The sequence below is a fragment of the Alligator mississippiensis genome, chromosome 6, assembly GCF_030867095.1.
Source record: "Alligator mississippiensis isolate rAllMis1 chromosome 6, rAllMis1, whole genome shotgun sequence".
In the NCBI taxonomy this organism is placed as follows: domain Eukaryota; kingdom Metazoa; phylum Chordata; order Crocodylia; family Alligatoridae; genus Alligator; species Alligator mississippiensis.
Window position 1 is genome coordinate 8373512 of NC_081829.1, and position 22463 is coordinate 8395974.

The following is a 22463-nucleotide window of genomic DNA, read 5'->3' on the forward strand; positions in this document are numbered from 1 at the left end:
TGGAAACCATTTTGCCATTGTGGTCAATTCACTGCAACAGAATTTATTTATTTCTTACTAGAAAAAAAATGAAAACTAAGAGTTAACATTTCCTAAAAGGTGCCTTGAATCTATAACTAGAAGTGCCTTGGGTCTAGATATCAAGGTGAAAAACCACTGGTCTACCCCCAACCCCCCAGGTTCTATAGCCTGTCAAATTGTGTCTTTTAGAAGCATCCAAGTTTCAAAAACTTGCCTGAAAAGACAAGTGCACTTCTCCACATAACATCCCTGTTGGCCTGACAAGTTTTATACGCAGTTTTTCAGGGTTGTCAGGCTGCTGCATGAACAAGATGGGTCAAATCCATGCTGCAATAAAAGCAGTAAGTCACTTCTATGAGCACTTGACCTTTTCAGCCCATTAACCAAGTTGAGTTAAACAGGATACATCCACAGCACCATGGAAATGAAAGACATGAATCTATTTAAAGTTTTGCTGCCCATTGATAGGCATGACTATTTATAGGAAGTATCAATCCCGAATAGATTATTCAAAATTTACGGTTTCAGTTTTTTTAGTGGTTTCTCAAGAAATACCTTGAGTTATATCATGTGTGCATGAACCCAATTAATCAATCCAAACATTCACAGTAAGCCAAGGGAAAGTAGATGCAAACCAAAAGACTTAACTGCATTTTGTTAACAAGTCATAGACTCAGATTACAGTAATTAGAGATGACTGGTTAGTAGAGGAGTATGCATTTAATACTGGGTCTTCGAAGAATACATTCAACTGTTATCTAGTGACTCTTTCCCTTCAACAAAAGGAACTCACTAGCGCTCTCAGCTAAATTTTAAAACTTACACAAAAACTGAAGCAGTTAGATTACTGATCATCCTTTTCAAGAGCTAGAAGCCATTTTCTAAATGAGTCCTGGTTAACAGGTCTAGCTGCTCTGCTGAAAAGCAGCTGTTCTCATTTAAAAATTTCTGAAGGGAAAAATATTTTCAACAGATTGTTTTTCTACAGCATGCACAACTAGGGAACTAGTTTTGTGGGTAAGTTGGGCAAGAAGAAACAGTCTTCTCTATTCTCCCAAGCTAGCACCAGCAGTTGCCAAGGGAGGCACTTGCTCTGAGGGTCTCAGGCAAACCACAAGAAAAATAGTTCTGCATTGTGGAGCTGTACTGAAAGCAGTGAAGCAGACACACTTAAGTTCAAGGAAAAGGGTCTGAAGTCCTTTCTGTACAGTAATGCTTGCATATTTATATAGGCAGGAACTCATAGCACATCACCTACTGCATCTCCCTCAACAGTTGTTTTTTTTTAAATAATGATTCTGAATGTATGATTGTGTTCAGATAAATTCAGGGATACACATACAAGCTTCAGTATTAATGTAAGAGAACACACCAAGCCATATCTATAGGAAAATAAAAAATATTTTATTGAAAAGCAAGGTTGCCACTTGGCTCCTGGCTCCCCTCCATTGGGGCTCTTTTGGATTTCAAGAACCGCTTCCTCCTGTGAATAAGAAAGCACAAAAAAAGTTAGCACCAAAAATTCTAAGGAAATGAAAATCAAGCTTTCATCTATGAAGGCCATTAATATATAAAGTGGTCATTTTGTAAGAAATTACTCAATATAAACAGAAAGGTCCATGCACCTGGCCCCACACATGCTCTAGCATAGCATAAAGTGCACCTGGGATTAAGGGAATAGTTTTCACAATTTTTTCAGTGTCACTCAAATCAAAGTGAGATGGTTTCAGAGCTTTAAATCATGTTTTTATATCCTAGAAACAAGAATAGACTGACTAGATTTCATCAAGAATCAAGTCATCTCAACTTTCTAATACTAGGCTTCAGACATCTGCCTACATACCATTCAGATGCACAAAATGATTAGTGCCTGAACAAAGATGGTATCTAGCATGTTTTCTCTATCCCTGTGGCTGTAAGAAATTCAACATTTAAAGCATTTTAACCTAAAGGTTAATCTTCACATAATGCATGGGGAGCAGGAAGGGGGGCGGGGGAGAGAGTAGAGAATTCACAACTTAAAATTCCTGCTACCCACAGGCTGGCCCACTTGGTCTGTCTGTTTCTCTGTGTAAGATGGGTGCATTGCTTCACTGTCCTTGCTGAAGTTTAAGATCCATAAAATGGTTTGAAGACAAAGGAACAAGAACCTAATGTTTCTGCACTAAGCCTAACATTTGAGCCAAACAAAAAAAACCTCTCTGCTTTTGGTTTGTTAGACAAGGATATCCTCCCCACTACAAGACGACCTTTAAAATTAACATGAAAATTGCATAATTGAGCATCTGCAGGTTAAGTGACTGATGCTGCAGAGGCCAAATATCTTGAAACAAATGTCAATGGTGGTTCTATAAAGCAAGACTGAAAAGGCTTGATACAAAGCACACTAGAAAAATAGGTGATCCAAATTTTGAGCAGAAATCATTTAGTTTTTGTACGGTAAATAACTTACCAACTGATTTTGTATTTTGGCTACGCAACAGCACCTGAGATCACATCATGCTGGATTGTGCTCATGCTCTACTCCTGTACTAGGAAAAAGTGCAAGTTAATTTCTCCCATATTTTGTATGCCAAAAATAAAGAATGGAACATCTGTTAGAAAGACAGCTCTACTATTGTCACCAAGTCACAGTTAAAACAAATCCCACTGGAATTCATATCCATGAACACATGTTCTAAACCTCTATCACTCCACAAACACATACTGCCTAGTAGAACTGTTGCATCTAATGTTGAAAATCCTGCAGGTGAGTTGCTTATTTGGCGACTTTCAAAAGTTATGCAACGGCATTCAGTTGTGTCCTGTACGAGAAACAACATCCAGGGAAAGTAAGAAATCAAGGGGAAGAACAACTGGAACCGAATAAAAGGAAGTTTTGATCAGAAGTGACAGCCAGTACAGGTATGCAAGTCATATGGAAAAATATAAAAAGCAGTCAATAGCAGGCATTTCACAAATTTAGTAGTTTGAACTACATTTTAGTATTATTAACAACTTCTCTATATCCCCTATCACAATGGGGTGCATGTAGCAAAACTACTACCTATCTACGTGGTATTATAATCTTAGCTTCTACTAAGATGTAGCAACTTGGAAGCATAGGCAATCAGCACTCCAGTTCACAGCAGGTTAAATATCTCTTTTATTGTAAAGCAATTAACAGATATACTCACTTCATATGGATGAGCACTCTGGTTTCACTCAACTTGCAACATCTTCACCTAAAGGATAATAAACTGAAGTTATTATAAAAGCACATCCAATTTTTTTCTGAAAACAGAAATCTAATTTTTACATTAAGAGTAACATTTAAAAGATACATGGACTGATTAGTTATGAGGGGAATTTACAAGTTATTCCCAAATGCTAGGTGGAAGCAGTGTAAGGGGCAGAAGTAGGCTAGTCTAAACACTTGTAAGAAAGTGAAAGAATGTACAGGTGGTGGACTGAAGAACTGCACCTAAACTGAACACAAACCGTAACGGCTAGTTTCACCAGTCTGAGTACCGTGAAGTTTAATTGCAGCCAGAGGTATACTATCCCTTATGTGAAGGCATGTAACAAATTTTGTCAAGCTCACTGCCATATTTTAGTTGTAAAAATATAGTCCTCTACATCAAGAGTGAGACGTCCCCATCCTAGCTACATACCCAAGCCCAAGTATCCTAAGCAGTTTAAAAAAAAAAGAAGCCAAAGAAACCCCCTGGAGAGTCACCACTGCTGTTTCCCCTCTGCATACCCACCCTTTAATTACAGCTATGCTGAGGGCCAGAAGATCATCTACTCTCAACACTCGCTAGAAATGTATCTGTACTATGTTCTGTGCACACCTTTGGCTGGAGGCAAAGCACGCTAATCACAAATGTTGCTAGCTCCAAGAGGGAGAAGCTCAAATCTAATCTCAAACCCACCTCTTGGTTAAGCATAACCCCTCCATAAGTAAAAATGAATTCCCATTGTAGCAACAAACACCATGCATAAGGGATACTATATCTTTGTGCATCTTGCCAATACTCCAGATTATCCAGCAATAGCCACGCTTCTTTCCCCAACCCCCCACCACCTCCCAAGTTAGCTCTTCAGTACTGGTGTTCAAAAGCAACATTTATAGATGATGGGGTATTCACAAACCACTGTGGGATTGTACAATCAAGTCCTAACTTGTCAATCATTATCTAGCAGCAATGACAGAAGTGGGAGAAGGCCAATCCTCCCATTTTCCTTTTCCATGAGCAGCTATTTAAAGAATCCCACAAGCTGGTATGGAGAGAAATCAGAGGATTATCAGCTGATTCCAACCTTGCTAAGCATCCAAGTATATAGTCCAAAGCAGCATACTTTTTATGTATTCTCTCCAGTATGGTTAGCCTAATTAAACAAGAACACTGGCCTTCCTGATCATGTCACTGCAGCTGGCAATGATTAACAGAAACATGCAACCCCATTACTGCTCAAGTCCTAAAACTACTCACAGGCCTCAGTGTTTAGCTGCTGGGGAAACTGCAAGCAATCAACACTTTGCTGCGTAATGTTACAGTAAAGCCCCCAAACACTATATGCTTGCTGTGCTCTCCTCTGATAGCACCAGTATTTGATCTGAGGGCCTCACAGGTACGCATATGTATTCTGACACCACACTTCTGAGCTTCAGATAAACTTCTGAGGAAAAGTGCAATTTGCAGAGAAAGATGGAAACAAGATGAAATACAATGCAAGCACTTTGGTGTTATTTCTCATACCCACTTGCTACAAGTTGTTTGCTTAGGAATAAATGTGACTATTTGCTTTTGAAACAGCTACAGCAGTAAGTTTCATTACTGCAGACAGAGCCAATATAACCCATGGTTTTATCACAAACCACTTGCTCCAAGAGTGTAAAAACACCCCTATTATTTCCAAGTATGTAGAACAAGATAGTTGTGTCCATAAAACCCCTCCACAGCACTCCTGAAGGTAAGTAAGTGTGCCCAGAACGTAAGAAGTAGACCTGACCGTTGGTTTAGAGATACCTAATAAGTAACCCAACTGTCACTGTGTGACAGTAAGCTGCCATCCCTTACTAAGTTTTATTCACAGAAAGACTGGAAGGTATCATCAAATGTCCAAAATGGCTTAGGTGCCACTACTTGACTTGCATGTGTTCAGCTACACTTACTGGAATGTAAAGACCCGTTACGATCCAAGTTACCAGGTACAGAAACTTTTTTTCAGTGGTCCATGAATACCTCTACCGCAGAGGGTAATTGGCTTATGACCTGCTTATTAATAAAAGTTTCTTTCCTGTTAGATACAGTAACGGTGTCCAAGTCTGACAGAAGTGTACAACACAGTCAAGTATGCAAAGTAAAAACAAAAACAAAAAACCCAAAAACCCCAAAAAACCAAACTTTGCAGCTCAAATAGGAAAAAAAACCCCAAAACCTCCAAAACAAGCTCTTATTTTTTAGCCAAGAACCACATCAGAGGCTGAAAAAGAACTTGGAATAAAAACATCAAGTCAAGAACTAACGCAGAGGAGACAGGGTCTAAGATCAGCACATATGCTAGTCTGGAAACATGCAGGCATGTAACCTTTTAAAATGATGCAGTTAGTTTTAGTACTGAAGAGCCTAAAATAATCATATGCTCAATATTGCTGGAAAGTAAAACTACCAAGAGAACAGAGGAAGGAATCTTTGGATTCCTAGTATCTTGTCAATTTAAGGCACTTGAATGTATCATGACCACTGCCACCCAGAGAGTAATAAGTACTGAGTTGCTGGTAAATCCTGTAAAATTATGAGGATGTTCATTTGAGCACAATTTATGACCTAAGATGTTCTTTTGCCCAGTCCTAAAGCTCAATAGAGTGAGCTTCAAGTTATTATTACCTAGGTCACTCAAGGATAGCACAATGATTACCAGTGTTACTTCCTAAATAGCAAAGACCCTACCTACAAGGAATGCACTGCAGACAGGTCATTTTGTTACTACAGAAAGTTAAAGCAGAAAGTCCTTTCTTTTAGGTGCCAACAGCACCAGGTTGACTAGTTAAATGATTCTAAGTTCACACTCCCTCTTCCCCACAGAGAACATCTAAAAATATCTTTGTCACAGCATAACTAAAAATCCACACAAATCAAGTCATGTACAAAGGAATCGGGTCTGAGATGCTTATCTAAGAATCACAAAGAGTTGCTTATTGTTTTTGAAAAATAACCCTCAAACCGAAAGCCACGCAGCTTGGATGCCAACTAAACGTACACATATTAAGAGTGCTGCAATGTAATTCCATAGTCAGAAGTGTGATGTCAGAATACCCACAGAATAAGGTTACAAAGAAAGTCACCAAGTTATATTATATTGCTTGTTACCTACCTGTATGCAGTCGGCAATGAGAATCTTGGAGCAAGCAGGAATACTACATCCGGGTCCTAATGTCCATTGCCATTTGTGGTACTACGTTCCTCACAGTTATGAACTGCAGAAATGCTGGCTAAGTGCAGTTATGTAGCAGGCCACTATTTAAGTGTAAATTGCAGTCTCAAGAACTCCAGCAAAATTTGCTGCCACAGTAAATGGTTGCCAAGGAGAAGCCAAGAATTTTTCTACCACAAAAATACCACAAACTCAAAAGCAGTTTCAATTTCTCTTGTATCAGTATATAAAATCAGGTAGTGTTAGGGGCCTACAAAGCACTGTAGATTTGTTCTGCATTTGATAGTGTGAAAAATAGTCAAAAGAATACCCATTTTGGTTGCTGCAGGAACTTTTAGAAGTTACCAAAAGTACTTCAAGAAGCCCAGTTTAATTAAAGTAGGCTAAAATGCAACAGCCAATGGTCTCTCCAAATCCAAATATACAACAAGGTATTCCCTACACAGTCTAGGCCATCCAGAAGTGGGCTGGCAGACAAAGTGCTCTTCCAAACGATTAACAAAAACTTTGAACTCAATTATATGAATAGCCTGATTTTAAAGAAAACTTCAGAAATATAGACATAGACCAGAGGATCGTGAACTTGTTTACCTCCCACGTTTATTAAAAGTGGGTATATTCACTTTAAAATTCTGATATAAGTGCCAGCTTTTAAAAAGACAGTAACTTTAAAAGTTTGAAATCAAATTAGCTAGGATTTATTGTATCCTGATTAGCGCATGCAACTCAAAGCAGGACTTGAGTTTGTTTTGGACAATCTGTTCATGCTGCTACAAGCACTGTTACCCTGTTCCCAGTTTAACATTAAACAAAACTATTTCAGGTGTTTAGGAACTGCCACATCCTTCTGTGTATTTGCTAAGCACAGTTTTGCAACTATTCTATTTAATACCTAGCAACAATAGCTTACATAAAGTGGGGTACCCAAAGACCACCTTTGGAAGATATTAGGACATCAGCATCTTTCACTCTTCAAAGTTACAGTACTACAAAAAAAGCATATTTCAAGATATGTACCAGCATCTCTTTAATAAAGAATGACATGTAATCTGAAAAATAAACTGAAAAAAATTAATTTAACGTTTATGTTCAGAGTTCCCCACCTCAGACACCTTCACCTTCTCTGGGTGTCCCATGAACACCCTTTGGAAAATATTTTCATTATTAGGTCCCTACAATAAAATCCATCTACATAAAAACTGGACTTCCCATTTTGAACTGAGGAATCCTATTCAATGGATCCCAGACAACCTCCAATTTAAGTGCTGTTGGTCCAGTACTTCCTATGTATCAGTTTGTATCAGTTCACAGTGGGAACATGTCTTTTTAACCTCTACAAAGTTTTTGGGAAACAGAATTCACCAGACAGACTGAGTCTATTTAGTATACTTAATATTCAAAGTCAATGTTACCTTGTATCAACATTTCACAGCTTGCTAGTATTTGGCATTTAAAACAGCTACAGTCAGTGCTTAACTGGGCACAGTTCTAAAGAGGGGCTGTTTGCACTCCAAGATAATGCAACCTGCATGCTAAAGTTTTATCCATACAAGATAAAATTTAGCCTAGAATTTAGAATTAGCCAATGTTTAGCACAAAGAGTGGGAACTTCTTCAGAAGATTAAAGGCTGCTGACAGAATGCTCAAAATTTGTGCAGAGAAAAATGCAGCCAAACTAGGTTTTTACCTACTTTGTGCCAGGCAGGTTGATATATCCTACATCAACACCAAGACATTTCACACTGGGAAGTGATGTTCCCAGCTTGTTGGATACAAAATCATGGTAATAAAATTACTACTAAGTATGACATCAAAAAAGTCCAGAATACCTTGAAATCATATGAGGTTTAATGAAATTGATAGCAAGCTAACTACTTCATCAAACCATTCAGATAAGAGCCTCAGAGGGAGTTTATGTGTACTGTGTAGCATTAGCAATTAAACTCCAGGTTTATGCATTACTTGTTAAGCTTAGTCTTGCAAAGATCAATAATAAAACATCTGATAATACTGTAGTGAAAGAAGCTTCATTTCCTCTGAATTTAGCATGCTAGTTTGGGACTTACACACCAGCTACAAAGTCTAAGATGCACTTTATTTTCTACAGATCCCTTATAAATTTACACTACTGATTTCTGAACTATAGAAGTTAGTCCACTCAATTAACATAAAGGACATTAGCAAGTTGCAGAGTACAAATTAAAAAGATTCTCCCTGCTTTACTTCAGTAGCACTTGTTCTTTTTTGCCAAATTTCAGTTAGGTATTAAATACCAAACCAGATCAAATACCGTATTTCCAGCTTGATCACAAGCATCACATTACGAATCCTTTAATTAGAAAGTCAGTCAAGACAAGCCATTCTATGGATTCATTTTAATATGACATTTTCTACTTTTCTGTTTAAAGTCTTTAAAAGATTTTAAACAGCGACTGCCAAGGAGGTCAGTCTCTGCCACCATCCCACACCACCACCCCCTTTTCTCCATGGCTAAAATCCAAAATCCATTACATGACTGCATCATTTGCAGTATGGCTTCCATTGCTACATCTTACACAGAACATGCAAAGTTTGTTTGCTTCCTTACTACAGCATAGTTCACACTCAGAAAAATCTGTGCCTACTGGAAAATCAATTAGTCAACAACTATATTGACCCAATATTATAGCTACAGCTAGTATGGGAGGAGACCTCACCTTTAGCTACTCTTCCACACCCTGGTCCAGTTAGACCTACAAGACTCTTGTTTTATGTTGGAAGGTGTGGCATTTGGCCTCATCATTTGGAACCATGAATGGCAAGAATAGTTGCTACATTTAGTTTTCTATTTATTTGAAGCACAGTAAAAAAAAGTTGGTACACTTTGGGAATTCAGTGGCACAAGGTACACTGCCATCAAGTTAGGGACGTTATACATCAAAAAAACAGCTATTTTTTTTTTTTTTTTGAAACACTGCATTACATAATTAAGTTGTACTTGCCCAAACAGACCACTTACAAATATTAGGTCAATAAGTTTCTAACATCCATAAAAACGTAGCTTTCTTACTAAAATGCAAGAATTAAAAAGTAGGTGTCTAAACAAGACAGACAAAAACAAACTGGAATGAAACTCTACAGGTCACGTCTAAAATCGGGGCTTTTTGTTTGGGCCTTCATATTCTTCTCTCCCTCTACCATATCCTGTTGGCGTTCCAGGCCCCATTCCTCTAGGACCCTGGCCACCCACAGGCCCCGCGCCTCCCTGCCCAAAGCGTTCAGGACGCTATTGGAACAGTATTAACAGTTCATTATATGTAGTTGATGTCCATGTGTGTTAAGTATATATTTTTAGAAGGTTCCGTAGTCAAGGTTCGTCGATACAATCACCATTGAGCCGATCCACAGGTACCGGGAACATAGAAAGGAAAAAAGGGTAATTTAAAAATTAGTTTATTGTAATACATGCCTTGAGGTATGTTCCCACTTGATGCATTCTCATACATCTGTTACAGAGAACAGATACTCCCTGCAGTGCTAAAAATGTAAGCATTAGTGCAGATGTGAATTAACATCCTTTCCAAAATGAGATGTAGCAATTTTCAACCAAGTTAATGCAACTAGCTTGCATACTCTCACCTTTAATTCTGGACAAGTTTAGTTTACATCAACAACCTGTTTCCAAATAAGCCTCACCAAAAAAGTAGATTTAGTTCACTGAGGTATAAGCTGACATTCAAAAAAATGTCATTGTAAACAGGATGCCTACTCACCAGTTAATGGCATGTGCTGCATTAGAGACCATGTGCTTGTCAAGATGTGGTTAAGACCACGATCTGCTGACTAAAACTGCAGAGGCCTTAAGCAGTAAGACAATGCTGTAAAATAGTGTGCTACTGGATTACAAGAAAAAGAATATATGAAAAGCTAATGACCGATGATTTAACTAACCAACACAATTCCTGGATCAAGGGTTGCATTTATTAAGTCTCTCATACTTCAGGACTACTGCTATAAAATCGCCAGATATAAAATGTGCACACAGAACTAAGTTTTAATCAGTGATCCAAAAGTTAGCAATATGCACAAGGGGCAGAGTGCACCCATTAGAAGTCTCTCCCCATCCCCAGCTTCACCACAAGCTCTTTGAAAGTCCACAGAGGCTTTACAATTATTGAAAGGCTTCATGGACTGTCTTCTACAGAGCTGCAAGAGCTGAATTTAACTGCAGTAAAGCAGAGACGAGTATCTTGTACATCTACAGCTGCACGTACTTCTCATCAGCTACCAGAAAGTGAGTAGGTGTCATAAGCAGTAGATTTCTAAAGTTACATCAGTTCTGCATAGTCAAAGATGGACTTAAAGCTTTAAACTTCTATTTCAGGCAAGTTTCCCGCTACCCCATAACACAGCAATAGCACATTCAGTTTGCTGTACTAAGTCTACCACTACAGAATATGGACTAATTCACACCTGACATTTATAGTAGAAAGTTTGAAAAGTTAGCCTCAATCCTCCTGAGGAAAGAGTGTTTCCAAAATAGGAGTTCCTAGCTGCTCCATTATTTGTGCCCTCAGTTACAAATTTATATGCCAGCTAAAGCCTAACAACAATTTTGCTTAAGAAGTTATTAGTGTAGTAGCTGGAATAGCACTGGGTAGCAGAGAGTGCCCCGTCATTGAGAGCTGTCACAGGTTGATTGTATGAAGTTGTTTTAAAATATTCTCAAGTTCAACATGCACCTGTTCCATGAATCTCAGGACAAGGAGAAACAAAATGTACGCAGCGTTCACCACAGACTACCTAAGTGTTCACTGAAAGCTTATAAACTGCTCAAGAATGTTATCAGCAATTCTTGATACGTTATGGCCACCAAGCAACATCTATTGAACTGATGCTGTGCAAAGTAGATTCCAGAAGTATGGTTTCCATAAAAGCAGAAGATACCTGACAAGCTACTGTGGTAGCTCAACATGTTAAAGCCGGAGGCCTGAGAGTACAGTCTAACCTTAAACCCACCCCCCAAAAAATGATTTTCTGCATGTTGTGCCAGAGTGCACCCTCAATAAGGAAGGTGGAAGCACACTACTATCACCACCTAGGCCAGTATAGACTTCCATTCCAACTGTTAAGTACTGCTGTTAGCTATTGGTACTGCTTCAGTGATAACACCAAGCAGGCTCAAAGCCCCTGCACGCATGTAAGTGTGCTAAATATAGATTTGGAAACATACCTCCGAACATGAGGCATGCAGTAGTTTAACAAATTACACCTACAGTCATACCCAGCAAGTGGGAAACAACAAGTTTGAACAGGCCATCATTATTCCTTTGTAAGTCACAAAATGACTATGGTGAATACTGCAATATTTAAAACGTGCCTGAAGTCTAAAGCATTTCTGCTCTTTTCATACTATGGCAAACCCCAGGATAAAAAAAAATGATAGACTGTTTGCCATTGATTACTCACTATCTGTTCCATAAACAGATGCAAATATAGAATTGGATTTTACAATGCATCAATGCAAGAATGCACTGATCCTTTAACTAGGCTTGGAAGGACCATACTAAAAATCGGTGCAATTAAAATTCTGGAAAATACTGAGCAGCACTGGTGACAGGCGATACAACCTGCCAAATTTACTCAAAAAAACCCCGCCTGCCCTCTTTTGCATTTCCAAGTTCTCATTTTTTATTTTGTCATCAGTTTAAAAAAAAAAGTATAATTAGTGATTGAACTTTAAAAATTTTCCTTAATTAAAAAAAAAAATCTGACCTCTTGAAAAATCAAGGTAGCATTTTGAGACATGAGAATTTATGAAAAATCCTTCCAAGCCTAACTATAATGCAGGTATTCCCAACCCGACTAGTATCAGGGTTAGCTGCAAATATGCTCAATAGCACATTTGAATTTGTTCACAACCAGCTTCCAACTAATCTGAACTACGATGCTATTAAGAACTAAACTATCACTATATATTGCCAGACTAGCCCTCCATGCTGTATATCTGACAGAAGAGAGTAGTCAGTCAGTAAGAGAATGAAATGTACACAACTGGTACAGAGTTCAGAATCCCCTGCCTTCAACATTCACTTGTACTAAAGTAAAGCCACCGCAGGATACATTACCATGTCATTTCCCATCATAGAACCACTCATGGCTGGTTGCCCAACTCCAGGACTAGCTTCATATCCTATGCCACCACCACCTCCAAGAGGTGGGAATTTCTGGGCTGCTGAAGCATATGGATCTGAAGAAGAAAAATATAATCATTTTGTGACACTTTATAAATAAGCCATGTGAAGGTGTTATTTTAACAGTACTTTACCTCCCATATTCATTGTGGTGGCACCACCCATTCGCATGTCTCTCTCTCTCTGCAAAAAGAAAAAAGAAATTTGCAATGAGTAACCACAAATTTTTCAAAAGCCTGCACCAGTTTAAACAAAAACACAATTTAATATCACTTTTGTATTAAGTTGCTTTTGACATTAACAATTTCTGCTTTTTTGAATTAAAAGGGGAAAACCAAGGAAATCCCCAACATCTCTCTAGATAGTAATAGTTTAACTGAATCACAGAGCTCTTCACTTACTGGATCCATATAACCCATTCTACTGTAGTTCTCCTCCCTCTGTCTTCTCATTTGCTCTTCCATCTCCCGCTGGCGGATCATCATTTCTTCTTCCCGTCTCCGACGTTCTTCCTCCTGCCTAATAATTTAAACATGTGCCATTAAGCCTGAGAGAGATGCATCCTTAATATAGATTTACTTGTTCTCCATAGGAATGCCTAACGCTTTAATGTGCGTGCTTCGGGTAGGTAAGAGGCATAGCCACTTAAAGGTTCAGTGCAAACCATCTGATGCTACTAACTGTCAAGGGCATTACTGAGAAAACAGCTACTTAATTTCACAAGCCAAGCATTATGCAGTTTCACTGAAGCTTAATGTGTGAAACTCATGTTTAAAATCATTCGCTTCACCAATATCAGCATATGATTGACTTGTAATACAGACAAGTATGGTACGGCTTACCTCAACTGCATTTCCTTGCGTTTCTGCATCTCCTGGTTATGAAGTTCCTCCATACGCCTCAGCTCTTCCTGACGCCTCATAAGGTCTGTAAAAAATATAGAAGGTCATTATTTTGTACAAGCAAAGAACCCAATGAAAGTGAAGTGAAAAATAGTTTTCAGAGTAACATTGTGAAATTTCATTCAGTTGTTTACACAAAAGTTCTTTGAAAATGCAAGCATTCATATACATTTGCAACTATTCCATATCAGCACAATCGAGGAAGCTCTAATAAAAGAATTTTGCCAGTCACCTTGACGCAAGAGATTTGCCTGATGCTCATGATAGGCATCTTCCATTTCACTTTCAAGCTTGTCCTTGGCATCTTTCATATTCTTTTCAACCTGGTCTCTTTGTTGTTTTTCCATTTCATCTAAGGATTTCCACCTCTGGGAATACTCAAATTCAAAAGTGCCAGGCTGAGCAAATCGAGGTGGTGTCTCTCTTTCCCTACAAAGAGAATAAAAAATTTGTTCATATAATATTTTAAGAGATGGGATGGGAAACAAGTTTCACTTAAGGTATTTGTTCCATGTTAATTACTTTCTCAAATTGCAGTACCATAAGAGGCATGTTGGGGCTGCATTTAAAAACACAAGCTAAACATTAGGGGCTAGGTTGCAAGCTCTGGCAGAAGCAGCACCAAACCCCTGTTCTAGACCATCTTAAATTCAATAAATAAAACAGAGCCAATTAGCTGGGTCCAACAACTTTTAATCATTTATTAAATTTTTGAGCTGCTGATTAATCAAATAACTATTCTTTTATGGAAAAAAAATACTTTAATAGCTGTATTCAAAAGAAATACTTACATCTGCAGTCCATTCAGAAGTAACAAACAAAGCTGTATCCGTCAAAAAAGTTAGAGATTGTTTTTGTTAAAACCATTTTTGTAAAAATCTTGACTTTAGCTGTTACTGCCATATTAAAAACCATGTTAGTGGCTTTGGGACTCTGTTTTACCCAGTGTGAAATACATCATGTTTCTTTCAGCAGTCTGTGCTGCCCCCACCCATTTTATTTCCATGTTCCTGTCTGAAAACTGCTAAGCTGCAGTTAAAGGCACATCAATCTAAAAAAAAATTATTCAATTTAAACAATGGTAGGTAGAATTGCCTCCCTACTTATAAGTGGCATAAATAAGTGCCTATTCAATAGACACTAAAATACAACAACAACAAAAATGAACAAGATCTATAGATAGAATTAGAAATTTAAGGCACAACATTTCTAAAGCCACTAAATCTGACACTTGCTTAGAAGACAAAATACCTACTTTTGATATAAAGGATTCTTCTGAGCAAGTTTCTCTGGAAGACCATCTTCATCATCCAGTTGTTCAAGAGGCTCTACAATAACGGGTCTAGGAGTACTAAAGAAAAAAATCCATTTTAATTTTTTTAGGTTTGAACTTGTTTCAATCTCTAGAAGAGAACAACTTGCGTTTAAAAATATGTTATGAGACCACGACAGAGCCGTTCTCCTAGATAACACAATTACTATTTCCAAAACAGCACAAAGCGCTGTAAACTGAAACTTACGTTGTCAGCAAGAACACTCCTTCAGTGCACCGTTCAAATGCTTTTCTAGCAGCCGGCTTAGAGGCAAATTCAACAATGCCTTTTCCTGTGGATCTACCGCGGTCGTCTACAATCACAACAGCTCTTTCGACTGGACCAAACTGAGAAAACGCTTCCTCCAGCAACTCGTTGGACACGTACGGCGAAAGGTTACGCACGGACAGAGCGGCAGCGTGCGTGGCAAAACGAACACGGAGCTGTCGACCCCGCATGGGGGTATCGTCGAGTTCGGCCTTGGCAATCTCAGCCAGAGCTCTGGACTCCTGGGGGAGGAAGAGGGGTGGGGGAGGGGAGGAAGAGCTTCAACAAAACCCTTCTACTTTCGCAGCCAGCTAATGCAGAGCTAAGGCCGGAAAGCGGAAAAACCCACCAGTTTAATGAATCCGAATCCTTTCCCTTTATTGATAAAAACCTCTCCTGGCTCTCCGTACTTGGCGAACAACCTTTTGAAATCGTCGTCCGTGATATCGGCCGGCAAGTTGCCGACAAAGAGGCGGCAGCGCTGCGTGTACGTCTTTTCCCCGGGGCGCCGCAGGAGCGCCAGGTTGGCTTTGAAGCCCTGTGGAAGGGGGGGGGGAAGGGTTACAAGCCGCCCAGCTGCCCCCCCCCCACACACTTCCCCTCCCCCCAAGATGGCGGCGGTGTCGCGCGGGTGCCGCCGCCATCTTGCAGCGGGCAGGGCAGGGCAGGGCAGGGAGGCGCCTCGCTCACCTCGGAGTCGGAGATCTTCTCCCCGGGCAGGGCGTGCTGCGAGGAGTGGCTCTGCTGCGGCTGGTGCTGGCCGCGGCCGCCGCGGTGTCCCGGGCCGCCCTTGGGGTGCTGCCCGCCGGGGCCCTGCTGCGGCCCGCCCGGGCCCTTCGGCCCGCCGCCGCCCGGCGACTGCCCCTGCCCCTTCTTGGGGCCGCCGCCGCCGCCGGGGGTGGGGCTGGGGCTGGGCTTCGGCTGCTGCTGAGGCGGCGGCTGCTGCCCGCCGGGGCCGGCCGGGGCGGCGGTGGGCGCGGAGCCCGGGCCCGGCTGCTGCGGCGGCTGCGGGCCCGCGGGCGAGGCGGAAGCCGCCGCGGCGGTGCCAGCCTGGCCGCCGCCCGCGCCCGGCGTGGGGGTGGCGGCGGCGGCCGCCGAGGCGGGCGGGTTGGGGACCGAGCCCGGCGGCTTGGGGGGCTCGGGCTTGGGGCCGCCGCCGCCCGGAGGCCCGCCCGGGCCCTGCGCGCCGCCTCCCATGGGCCCGCGGGTCTGGCCCAGGCCCATGCCGGGCGGCGGGGAGCGGAAGTCGTGGTTGGGGCCTCCGCGCCCGCCGCCGCCACCGCGCCGGTGGAAGCCGCCGCCACCCCCGCCGCCGCCGCGGCTGCGGAACCGATCCCGAGACATGACGCGCGGCTGCTTCTTCTTAGAGCCTGCTGCGCAAAATGGCGGCGAGCTCAACGGCCTCGCCGCCGCCTTTGTCCGCCCCTTATATACCTTCCCCGCCGGAAACCGCCCCCGAGCGCGCGGCAGCCAATCAGCAGGCTCGCTCGTGGAGACGGATACAGGCAGCGAGCAATCGCGTGCCCCTCCTCTGCCGCCTCTGTGATCCCATTGGTGGGCGCGCTCTCGCAAGGTGATTGGCCCGTTTGACTGCCGGATACGGCACAGGATGATCCGTTAAGCTCCCGCGCGGGGATTGGGCGCGTTTTGCCCGGTGGGGGGGGCGGAGTCGCCGATTGAAAGGCTTCGCGATTGGCTGGCGCACCTGTCAGTCAAGTGCTGGCCCGGCCCCTGCAGTGGAGCAGCCTGCGGTTCGGACAGTGTGTCTCCGTAGCCTGCTTCGGCCACGTGGCCGTGCGGCTCCCTAGGGAGCACCCCGCTCAGCACCCCGCTCCCTGGGCGTTTGCGTAGATGTGATCTCATTTATTAGCAGGGATCCTGTTTTTTCCCTGATTTTAAAAAAAATCCCCAATTTTTGGTTAAAAAAAAGTAACCTCAAATCCACATTTTTCCCATGATCAAGATGAAACACCAGTATATACGTATCTATATGTTAGTGGTGTTTCATTTAAACCCACATACAAATGTGGATTTAGGGATTTTTTTTTTTAAATCAGAAAAAAACAGGATCCCTGTTTATTAGAGCCACTAAATAGTTGGAAAAATTGTTCTTTGCATGTTTTTGAGCACAAACCCCCTTCTCCAGACGTAGGAGGGTCTGCAGGTGTTTTGTGTCGATAGTATCTCAGCACCCACAGGTTTGAGCGTGTCCGATCAAATCTTTTTGTCCCAGGACAGACGCAGAAAAAGCTCAGAGGCTGCAGATATCGGTGCTGTAGCAGAAGCTGAGTACAGGAAATCCATGCAGATAAAGGGAAAATAAAAAAAAGTCATCAGCATTTAAGAATTTTTCCCGTTATGCCAATTTACGTCCGACTCTGGCGCAGTTGAAAGTTGTTGGTTTGAGTACCGTCAAAAATGAGGTTGGCTCTTTGTTTGCTGAACATCTGGTGGGCTGAAACAGCTGAGATGTTGGTTATTCATACGGCTACTCCTAGCTTAAGGTCATGGTGATGTTCTTGAAAAATGCAACTTTAAGCAAAACAACATTAAACAAATCCAATTAGGTCACAGTAATTAATACTTTCGTCCTTCCCGGGCGAAGACAAGCGCATCCAGCAGGGAGAGGGGAGGGAAGAAGAGAGAAAAGTGGGGAAGAAAAAAGGAAGGAAAAAAGAGAAAAAAGGGAAAGGGAAGAAAACTAAGGGAGGTGGAGGCTGTCATGTGAGTACGTAGGTGACTTATAAGTCTGATCTTCGCTTTGAACAAACTGCTGCAGCAGGAGAGTGATGAGGACTGGATACGGGAGGTTTTAATTTTCCTGGCCGCTCGTTTTTTCGTTGCTTTTGCCGTGCGTTGCTGTTCAAAGGCCAATGCTCCGTTCTGGATTTGGGACCTCCAGGATGGATGGTCGCGAGCTATTTGCTCCCATGACTCTGGGTCGATGCCAAAACTCTTTAGGGACACCTTTAGGGTGTCCTTGTCCTGCTTCTTTGGTGCTCTGCAAAAGCGTACTCCATTTGACAGTTCGCCATAGAAGACTTTCTTTGGCAGGCGAGTGTCAGGCCTTCTTGAGAGGCGAAGCTTCGGGTGGTGATTTGATTCAGAGGAGATTCGGCCCGATACGGTGGCCGAATCTCCGAATCCGAATCAAACCAGGAGACCAATTTAAAGGTCCGAACCAATTAAAAGGTGCAAAGATTTGGAGAGCTTTGACAATTCGGGCAGTCCCCAGCGGCTGCAGCAGGGAGCTGCGGACAACTCCAAGTTGGTAAGTACTAGGGGTGGGGGAGAGGGGGCTGACGGAGGGGGGAGGGGACCATGGGGGGGGGGCTCCTTCCAGCTCCCCTGCCCCCCGCCCATTCCCCCAGCTCCCCCATGGCTGCCCTGCCCGCCCCAGCTCAGTACTTTAAAAAAAAGCCCTGGTGCTCACTGGGTGCTGCTGGGCAGGGAGCAATTCCCACTGCTCCCCACTGCTCCACACTGCATGGGGGGCTCTGCCATGAGCCCCCCGACCCCCCCATCACTCCCCTAGCCCCCTCACTGGTGCCCTGCCCAGGCTAGCTCTGGTCCTTTACGAAAAAAAAAAGCCCTGGGACTCACCGCTTCTGCAGCGACCTTGGGGCTTTGGTGGCTCGTGCAGAGCCCCCATGGCGCAAGGCAATGAGGGGAAGCAGGGATCACCCCCCACCAGCAGGAATAGTGAGTTCAGGGGTTTGGGGGTTGTTTTTTTTCTTAAAGGGCCAGAGCTGGCTCAGGTAAGGCACCCATGGGAGGGATGGGGGGGCAGGGGGCTCATGCAGAGCCCCCCATGCTGTGGGGGGTAGTGGGGATCACCCCCTGCTCAGCAGCACCCAGTGAGTCAGGGATTTTTATTTTTTTTTAACAAGTACTGGGAGCTGGGTCTGCCATTGCCGGGCTGGGAAAGAGGCAGGGGATGGGCCTAGCTGATTTCGAGATTCGGCTACTGCCGAATCTCCGAATCAGAGTTGGCCGAATCGAATTGGAATAGTGATTCGAATCACCGAATCAAATCACTGTCCCCCGAATCGGCTGAATCTGAAGCGAATACTAGCCACTTCACACAGGCCTAGTGGCCGGCCCATCTTAGCTGTGCCAGTTTCAGCAGGGTGTGAATACTGGGGAGAGTTGACCTTCCGAGCACCTCGGTGTCCCGAATCTTGTCCTGCCGCTTGATCTTTAGTATCTTTCACAGGCAGCACAAGTGGAAGTGGTTTAGTTTCTCGGCATGACACTGGTAAATGATCCAGGTTTCGCAGGCATAAAGGAGGGTCGGAAGGCTTGGTAAACCTTCAGTTTTGTCGACATTCTGAAGCCTCTGCGGTCCCAGGCTGTGACGTATGGAGTCTGCCAAAGGCCATCCTAGCTTTCGCTAATCTGCATTGAGTTTGTCATCAATGTGGACAGCACAGGAGAGCGTGCTGCCTAGACAGGCAAACTTGTCGACCATTGACACTTGTTGGCCTTTAACTGAGATGTGCGGTTCCTGGGGTGTTGTGCCAGGTGCAGGCTGAAACATCACTTCAGTCGTCTTCGTGTTAATAGTAACTCCGAGGTTATCACAGGCTGACAAGAGTGGGTCCATGGATCATTGCATGTCAGCCTGTGAGTCTGCGCATAATGCATAGTCATCAGCGAAGAGGAAGTTGCGAAGCACGGCTGTCTGGACTTTGGAGCTCACTCGGAGCCTGCACAGGTTGAAGATGTCTCTGTCAAAACGGTACCTAATCCCCATACATCACAGTAGTTACCTATTAGCAGGTGGTGGTCCAACATTATATAATAAATATTGCACAACTTTAAATGAGCGTTCCCTAATAGATGAGATCAGCAACGTAATAACAAAACGTTAACCAGGATGACGCTAAGTGAAGAGTACCTGTACTGTTCCTTGATGTAGCCTTATCCACACATCAGAGGGTATCACAAGTGAAAACTTCCCAGTTAAGAGATAAAGACAATTAACAAACCTTTTATATTACATGTGAACATTAAGAAAATTTGTGCTTTAACCCTGAACTCAGGTAATAGTTTGATCGTATTGTCAGATTTTAATAGCCTGAAAAATGATGCACTCGGAAACCTTTGTCATCACGCTAGTAGAAAATGTGGATTTGGGGCTCAAAAGTTATAACTGGGGGGCCCCACAAGAATAGTAAACAGGCAACATTAAATTAGGACATTTAAATGAATTACACAACTTTCCATAGAGTAATACAGACAATGGGCCCCAAGTGTATGTTGAATATATAGTCTTACTGACTTCAATTAAGGCATACTAGAGACTTGTTTCGCTAGCTGTTATCTGAGTCATATGACATTTTTAGGGTTTTAGTTTGCAGGATTTCATACCAGGCAGGTTTCAACGGCTCCTTACTGTTTCAGATTCAGTTTCAGATTTGATATCACCTCCAAGCCCAAAGTGAAACCCAGTCAAAACTGCATGCTTTGCTTGATTTCACATTGCAACTATAACCTTCACCTGTGCGATTCTAAAGCAGCCCTTTGTTCAAAAGACGTTTGTAAATTCTCCAATACGCCGAGGGGGAGATTGGATTTGTGCACAAAGTGAGTTTTAGCAGCGTTTCAAATTTGTTGAAAGACAACTTTCTTACAGTTCTAACCATTTGCAAAGTAAGATAAATACGAAAGGTTGAATGCTTCAACTCCCTCTGCCGGTAGCAGAATGAAATCCAGAATTACGTTTTAAAATGGATACTCTTCTGAAATGAGAGAAGCCCTTGCTGAGAGCAGTAAACATTTCCACCACTAGGTGTCTCAGAGCTTGCATTACTGGGGAAAGAACATTTTGACTCAAGTCTAAATAAAATGCAAACAGCTAACATTGTCCTCTTCATTGCATTGGGTTATTTCCTGCCAGTAGACAGCGGAGAACAATCAGTATATATAACAAGTAATGATCTGCAGTTGAGGAAGCCATTCTTTTTCAGCAATCCTTGATAAAAATACAAAGAATGAAAAGCAACGGTGAGTGTCTCTTATGGACCCCCCACGACAGAAGGCTAGTTACACTGAAAAGTTCCTTGGATCTACTCTCAAGGTGGTATTTGGGGCAGGAAACCCTGCTCATGAAGGATGTAAACAATCAAGATATCCATTGGGTAACAAAGACAGTCAGGTGGGCATCATCAAGGAGGTCCCCGAGTTGTTTAAGGGACATCTATGTATTCCAGAAAGTGGATATTCTAAGTAGAGAAGAATTCAATGGAGATGTATAGGATGTTGATAAAGAGGAATGAACCTGGAAGAGAAGAATGATAGGGAAGGTGGGACTAATGACCATCTGCGCCAGAGCATCACAAAGAACGGATTGACAGAATGCTGTCACACGAGGGCACAAGATTTTGAGAATGTTAATTTTAGGAAGATGCAAGCAAAGAAGTATTCAATACCACCCGTGTGAAAAACAAACTCTAAGACATCCTGATTAAGGCACAACAGACTACAGCTCCTTTAAAATAAGAATACAAAGAGGATGAATCAGCTGGTGGGGCTTTGAAAGGAGATTTTGAGGTTAACATCAGAATGAATGGGAATCAGAAAAGGAGAAGACAATGAAACAAGAAATCTCAGGATCTATTTGGGTTCCTGGGAGCAGAGATAAGAGCAGCAGAAACCCCTAAATGAGCTAACATTAGTATACTGGGGGAAATGGGCTTTGTAAATAGAAAGGAAATGTGCAAATAGAAAGAAAGGAAATCAATTAATAAATAAAAGAGGAAGGGGCTTAAATTAATAATTTGGAAAAAGCTGAGGCACCAAACTGCCTTGGTAAATGTTATCAGGAAGTAGGGATTTCTTAGGATGATATCTCTTATTGGACCGACCATGTAGTTGGGATAGAGTTAGACAAGCTTGCAAATGTAAAGTTTAATTAGTCCAAGAAAAGATATCACCCTAAGAAATCCTTGCCTCTTGCATAATTTCTGGACCATCATGTCTGCAACATCATTTTATACTACCACTAAGCCAAGCACGGGTACATATTTCCCCCCTTGCAGAACTACCCAGAAGTAAGCTGCAGAGGAGAACATAAAACACCACGCACTTTGGGGGTTTCGGGGAATTAGCACACAAGTGCAAAGAAGGGTACGGGGAGTTGCTAAAGGCAAGATATGCCAGCCTCATGGATCTTAGGCAGTGGTTCTCAACCTCCATAGGCTTGAGACGCACCTCATTAGACATAAGGCACCTCCTGGAAAATGCCAGCTCTTAGCTTTCAATTGTTTTTTGACTACAGAAAAATAAAGCAATTCTTCTCTTGCAAAGAACACAGAGAAACCACAACAGGACAGAATGTTTTTCAGACTATGGATTCCTATTTG

At 42.5% G+C, this 22463-nt stretch overlaps 1 protein-coding gene across 4 annotated transcripts; it reads right to left on the reverse strand.

The window, feature by feature from the left end:
- Positions 1 to 1404: 1404 nt before the first annotated feature.
- Positions 1405 to 16503, reverse strand: SFPQ (splicing factor proline and glutamine rich). 4 transcript variants are annotated; one of them, XM_059729602.1, is made up of 12 exons: positions 15787 to 16503; positions 15446 to 15634; positions 15037 to 15338; positions 14772 to 14867; positions 13749 to 13945; positions 13457 to 13541; positions 13016 to 13133; positions 12749 to 12797; positions 12549 to 12670; positions 3198 to 3245; positions 2474 to 2547; positions 1405 to 1504 (listed from the first exon to the last, which is right to left on the reverse strand). In XM_059729602.1, the coding sequence occupies exons 1-10, from the start codon at positions 16438 to 16440 to the stop codon at positions 3222 to 3224; spliced, it is 1836 nt and encodes a 611-aa protein (XP_059585585.1). In that variant the 5' UTR covers positions 16441 to 16503; the 3' UTR covers positions 1405 to 1504; positions 2474 to 2547; positions 3198 to 3221. The 4 variants fall into 4 exon arrangements, with proteins under 4 accessions (XP_059585585.1, XP_059585584.1, XP_059585583.1 ...); XM_059729601.1 differs by having other exon boundaries at positions 2474 to 2552; XM_059729600.1 differs by having other exon boundaries at positions 3198 to 9706; positions 15787 to 16502.
- Between the last annotated feature and the right edge of the window lie 5960 nt (positions 16504 to 22463).